The sequence below is a fragment of the Fukomys damarensis genome, unplaced genomic scaffold (assembly GCF_012274545.1).
Source record: "Fukomys damarensis isolate Sample0158 unplaced genomic scaffold, DMR_v1.0_HiC HiC_scaffold_12, whole genome shotgun sequence".
NCBI lineage: Eukaryota > Metazoa > Chordata > Mammalia > Rodentia > Bathyergidae > Fukomys > Fukomys damarensis.
In genome coordinates this window covers 17809379-17809954 of record NW_022900924.1, presented here as the reverse complement: position 1 = coordinate 17809954, position 576 = coordinate 17809379, and the positions used below count along the sequence as shown (strand labels likewise).

General features: G+C 66.0%; 1 protein-coding gene across 1 annotated transcript in view; it reads left to right on the top strand.

Moving 5' to 3' along the window:
• Nucleotides 1-576, top strand: part of Kdm2b (lysine demethylase 2B) — a 115224-nt gene that overhangs the window by 866 nt on the left and 113782 nt on the right. The window contains exon 2 of the mRNA XM_033762450.1: nucleotides 375-519. Coding sequence (XP_033618341.1) covers nucleotides 375-519 — 145 coding nt within the window. The remainder of the gene's footprint in view (nucleotides 1-374; nucleotides 520-576) is intronic.

Here is a 576-nt window from a genome sequence, read left to right as displayed (position 1 = left end):
GCCTACATCTGCCCTGCCGGCTCGTGCCCCGGAGCCCCCTTCGCGGGTTACATAACCAGGCTCCCATCTGGGTGGACAGAGCTCAGCACATCCCGGGGTAGGGGGCGAGGGAGAGCCCCTAGATGTCCCTGCCGTGGCTTCCAAAGATGCAGGAGGGTTGTGCTTCGTGTAGGGTGCAGCCGGACCCTGGGGGTGCGGGCCCCTCTTTGCCTGCTTTACAGCATCTTTGGCATCTGCGCAAAGTTGCTCAGATTGCAGTGGTGGGGTGCAGGGGGGCGCGCGGCTGGTGCACCTGTTCGTGCTGGGCCCAGGGTTACAAGGGGCCCCCCAGGCCCCTCAATAATGTCCCGGGCTCTCTGGTTGGGTCCCCGCAGCGTCCGATTGACCGCCAGAGATACGACGAGAACGAGGACTTGTCGGACGTGGAAGAGATCGTCAGCGTCCGCGGCTTCAGCCTGGAGGAAAAGCTTCGCAGCCAGCTGTACCAGGGGGACTTCGTGCACGCCATGGAGGGCAAAGGTGAGGCGCCCCCTCCCCGGGGCGTCCTCCGTGCTGCGGGCGCGCACGTGGGGAGGG